The sequence below is a fragment of the Microtus oregoni genome, unplaced genomic scaffold (genome assembly GCF_018167655.1).
Source record: "Microtus oregoni isolate MIOR12 unplaced genomic scaffold, Mior012 000184F_ref0000333, whole genome shotgun sequence".
NCBI classification, from domain to species: Eukaryota; Metazoa; Chordata; class Mammalia; order Rodentia; family Cricetidae; genus Microtus; species Microtus oregoni.
In genome coordinates, this window is record NW_024544842.1 from 384,246 (window position 1) to 388,698 (window position 4,453).

The 4,453-nt window shown below is 65.7% G+C and overlaps 1 protein-coding gene across 1 annotated transcript; it reads right to left on the reverse strand.

The window, feature by feature from the left end:
* Positions 1 to 595: 595 nt before the first annotated feature.
* LOC121445398 (probable bifunctional dTTP/UTP pyrophosphatase/methyltransferase protein) lies at positions 596 to 2,877 on the reverse strand. The gene is made up of 6 exons (XM_041647536.1): positions 2,713 to 2,877; positions 2,462 to 2,593; positions 2,278 to 2,325; positions 1,817 to 1,881; positions 1,092 to 1,292; positions 596 to 885 (listed from the first exon to the last, which is right to left on the reverse strand). The coding sequence occupies exons 1-6, from the start codon at positions 2,803 to 2,805 to the stop codon at positions 732 to 734; spliced, it is 693 nt and encodes a 230-aa protein (XP_041503470.1). The 5' UTR covers positions 2,806 to 2,877; the 3' UTR covers positions 596 to 731.
* Between the last annotated feature and the right edge of the window lie 1,576 nt (positions 2,878 to 4,453).

Consider the following 4,453-nt stretch of genomic DNA (forward strand, 5'->3'; position numbering starts at 1 on the left):
GCTTACGGATCAGGGCTCAGTGCTGGGTGCTCAGTACCCCGGGTGCCCGGCGCTCAGTACCCCGGGTGCTCAGTGCTTAGTAAATTAATAAATTAGTGATAAACTAATAAATTAATAAATCCGTGATGGATTATTAATAAAATTCATAACAAATAAATTAATGAGTCAGCAACGAATTAATGATAAACAAATCCATGATGAGCAAATGAGTTAGTAATAAACGGGTAAAAATAAATAATTTCGTGATGAGTGAGTTAACAAACTAGCGGTAAGCTAATAATAAATTCGTCACAAGAAAATTAATAAATTAGTAGTAAATTAATAACAAACAAAAAATTCGTAATGAGTAAATTAACAAATCAGGTATAAATTAACAATAAATAAAAATAAATTCATAAGTAAATTAATAAATTAACGGTAAACAAAAATAAATAAATTAACGAATCGGGGATAAATTAATAATAAAGATAAACTCACAATAAACAAATTAACGAGCGAGCAAATGAAGAAACAAGAACCGGGAGCGACGACGGATGACAAACTCCGCGACCCTCGGGTTTATTTTTATTTTCCGGCCAGGGGGTCAGGGGTCGGGGGGGTCACGGGGGGGTCAGGGGTCGGGGGGTCGGGGCGTGACCCTCGGGTTTATTTTTCAGGCCAGAGATCAGGGGGTCAGGGGTCATGGAGGTCAGGGGGGTCAGGGGGTCGCGGGGTTGTCGGGGGTCGCAGGGTCAGGGGTCAGGGGTCGCCGCCCCCCCCAGCAGGCCCTGCAGCTCGCGGCAGACGCGGTTCAGGGGGAACCCCACGGCGCCCAGGGCGTCGCCCTCCACGCGCTCCACCAGCATCGCGCCCAGCGCCTGCAGCGCGTACCCGCCGGCCTTGTCCCTGCGGGGGAGGGGGGCGGGGCCTCGTCGTCAGGGACACGCCCACTTCCTGTCAGGGGGGGGCAGGCGGGGCGTCGCGGGTCGCGTAGAAGTTCCCCGTTCGTTTTTTTTTTCTCCTCCCTTGGCCCGCCCCCCGGTGATGTCACAGGCCCCGCCCCCCGGTGATGTCGTCGCAGGCCCCGCCCCAGTCCCCGCCCCCGGGCTCACATGGGCTCCCCGCTGTCCACGTAGTCGCGCATCAGCTCCTCTGTCAGCTGGGAGAACATCACCCGCGTCTCCTCGTGGAACGAGGTCACCGTGGGGTCATCGCCGGGGTCACCGCCGGGGTCGCGGGGGTCACTGGGGTCGCGGGGCGGGAAGAGGACGATGGCCACGGCCGTGATGACGCTGTGCTCGCGCCCGCTCAGCCTGCGGGGTCACGGGGAGGTCACGGGGGTCAGACGGGGGTCACGTGGGGCTCAGACTGGGGTCAGACCGGGGTCATGTGAGGGTCAGACTGGGTTCACATGGGGGTCACACAGGGCTCAGGTGGAGGTCACATGGGGGTCACAGGGGTCAGACTGGGTTCACACAGCGGTCAGACTGGGTTCGTATGGGGGTCAGACTGGGGTCAGGTGGGGGTCACACAGAGGTCAGACTGGGGTCACGTGGAGGTCAGACATGGGTCACGCGGGGGTCACATGGGGGTCAGACTAGGGTCACAAGGGGGTCAGACGGGGTCACACAGGGGTCAGAATGGGGTCACATGGGGGTCACACAGGGGTCAGACTGGGGTCACACGGGGGTCAGACAGAGGGAACCGCCCTCTCTGCCCCAGGCCCTGCCCACTCTGTCCCCAGGCCCCGCCCCCTCCATCTCACAGGCCCCGCCCCCTCACTCCCATGCCCCGCCCACTGCCATAGCCCCACCCCCGGCCCCCAGGCCCCACCCACCGGCGCAGCATCCCCATGGCATCCTCCTTGTCCTGCGGCTTCCCCAGGATCAGCCCGTCCACGACCTGGGGGGGAGGGGGCGGGGCCTGCGTGAGGGGCGGAGTCGCTGTTAGGGGGCGGGGCCTGCGTGAGGGGGTGGGGCCGGGATGAGAGGGCGGGTCCTGAGGGCCGAGGGGCGGGGCCTGCGCGAGGGGGGCGTGGTCGCCGCGAGGGGCAGGGCCTGCTTTGACGGGGCGGGGTCGACACAAGGAGGCGTGGTCACCGCGAGGGGGCGGGGTCGCCGCGAGGTGGCGGGGCCTGAGGTCTGAGGGGCGGGGCCTGTGTGAGAGGGCGGGGTCAGCATGAGGGGCGGAGTCGACGGGAAGGGTCGTGGTCTCCGCGAGGGGCGGGGTCACAGTGAGGGGTTGAGGCCTTCGTGCGGGGGCGTGGCCGCCAGGAGGGGGCGTGGCCTCCGTCCTCACCACAATGGTGTCGGCGCCAAAGACGACATCCGGGGCCCGCTGGTCTTTCTGCGGGGGGGGGGGGTGGGGGGGTGGGGGAGGGGGCGGGGATTAAAGAGAAGATGACGTCAGTGGGCGTGGCCCCGGGGGCGGAAGGACAGCCGCGCGGGCCAATGGCGGCCGCCGCCGATCGCCCCTCACCCACCTCGCGCAGGCGCAACGCCACCTCCAGCGCCTTCCGCCGCGCGTTCTCGCGGGCGTACGCGTGCGGGGTCGCGAAGGCCGCGGGGTCAAGGGTCTCCGGGAAGCGGGAGGGCACGACCTCGAACCGGAGGCCCTGCGGGGTCAGGGGTCAGGGTGTGAGAGGTCAGGGTGTCACCGCGCTCGCCCCACCCCGTCCCGCCCCGCCCCCGCCCCGCGGGCCGGATCCTGGCCGGCCGACCCGGAAGTGGTCACCGTGTAGCCCAGGATGTCCCGCCTCCTCGGGGACGCGCTCGCCAACACCACCCGCCGCCCGCGGAGCCGCCGCAGCACCGGGGTCAGCGCCATGGCCGCCGCCGCCGCGGCTCCGAGACGGCGCTTCCGGTACGGAGCGGACGGACGGGCAATATGGCGGCCCCCACGTGCTTTCCGTACGGACGGACGGGAAACATGGCGGCCCGCATCGGGTGGGGAACCTTCCGTACGGAGCGGAAGCCGCGGTTCCCGCCCGTCCCTTGGCAGTCGGACGGACATCCGGGGACTGCGGAGAAAACATGGCGGCCCCCATCCGGGAAGCTTCCGTACGGAGCGGAAGCCGCGGTTCCCGTCCGTCCCTTGAAATTCTGCCGTACAGCCGGGGACTGCGGTGAAAACATGGCGGCCCCCATCCGGGAACTCCGGTTCGCAGACGGAGCTTCCGTACGGATCGGAGCGCGCGGTTCCCGATCCCTCGGCGGCCGCCGTACAGCCGGGGACTGCGGTGAAAACATGGCGGCCCCCATCCGGGAACTCCTGTTCGCAGTCGGAGCTTCCGTACGGATCGGAGCGCGCGGTTCCCGCCCCTCCCGTGGGAGCCGCCGTACCGGCGGGCAGTTCGGTGAAGACCCGGCAGCCCCGAACCTGAAATTCCGGTCCGCCAGTGCGCTTCCGGGTCAGAGGGCGCGGGTCCCGCGCGATCCGTTCCCCGGCCGGTGCCGTACAGGCGGGGGGACTCCGGTCAGAGCCGGGCAGCCGCCGTAGGAATAGCGCTTCCGGGTCAGAGGGCGCGGGTCCCGCGGGTCACGCTGAATCCCGATTCGCCCCGCCAGCACCCCGGAACCAAAGCGCCAGGCCCTCAGCGGAAGAGGAACATTCGGCGGAAGCGGAACCGATGTGCACGGGCGCCCGCGTTGCTCCGTTATCATCGCGGGCGGCGGCGCGGAGACCCCGAGGCGGACGGATTTTCCAGCGGGTCCGGACAGAACCGGACGTCCGGCCGGCGGTACTTTTTTTCGCGCCCCCCGAAGCGTTCCCCTCGTCTACGCGGTACTTTTATCGCAGGACCGGAAGCGCAACACAGTTCGTCGTCCGGGGCGGTCTTTTGTTCGCGAGTTCTTTGTTCCGCGGATCTTTTTTTCGCGCGTCCTGAAGCGGAAGCGCGTTCCTCGGCCCGCAGAACTTTTCTCGCAAGCCCAAATTGTTTTTTCGTGAATGCAGAAGCGCGTCCGTCGGCCCGCCGAACGTTTCTCGCGCGTCCCGCGGCCGGCGGAATTTCTTTTTCGCGCACCCGGAAGCGGAACCGAGTTCCTAGGACGGCGGTACTTTTTTCGCGCGCACGGAACCGCGGCGCTAACCGCCTACGTGAGAGGGCGTGGTCTGCGAGAGGGGGCGGGGCCACCACAATGGGGCGGGGCCTGCGTGAGGGGGCGGTGTCACTGATGGGGGCGGGGCCTGCGTGAGGGGCGTGGCCGTCATTGAGGGGCGTGGTCGCCAATGGGGGCGGGGCCAGGGTGAGGGGCGGTGTCGCAGATGGGGTCGGGGCCTGCGTGAGGGGGCGGGGCCTACGTGAGAGGGCGTGGTCTGCGTGAAGGGGCGTGGCTGTATATCCCTGTAGTTTCGGCCTGCCGGCCGGCTGCCCCACAAGACTACATCTCCCATGATTCCCCAGGGCGGCCTTGTTGCCTGTCCATGGACTCTGTATATCCCCGTAGTTTCGGCCTGCCGGCCGGCTGCCCAA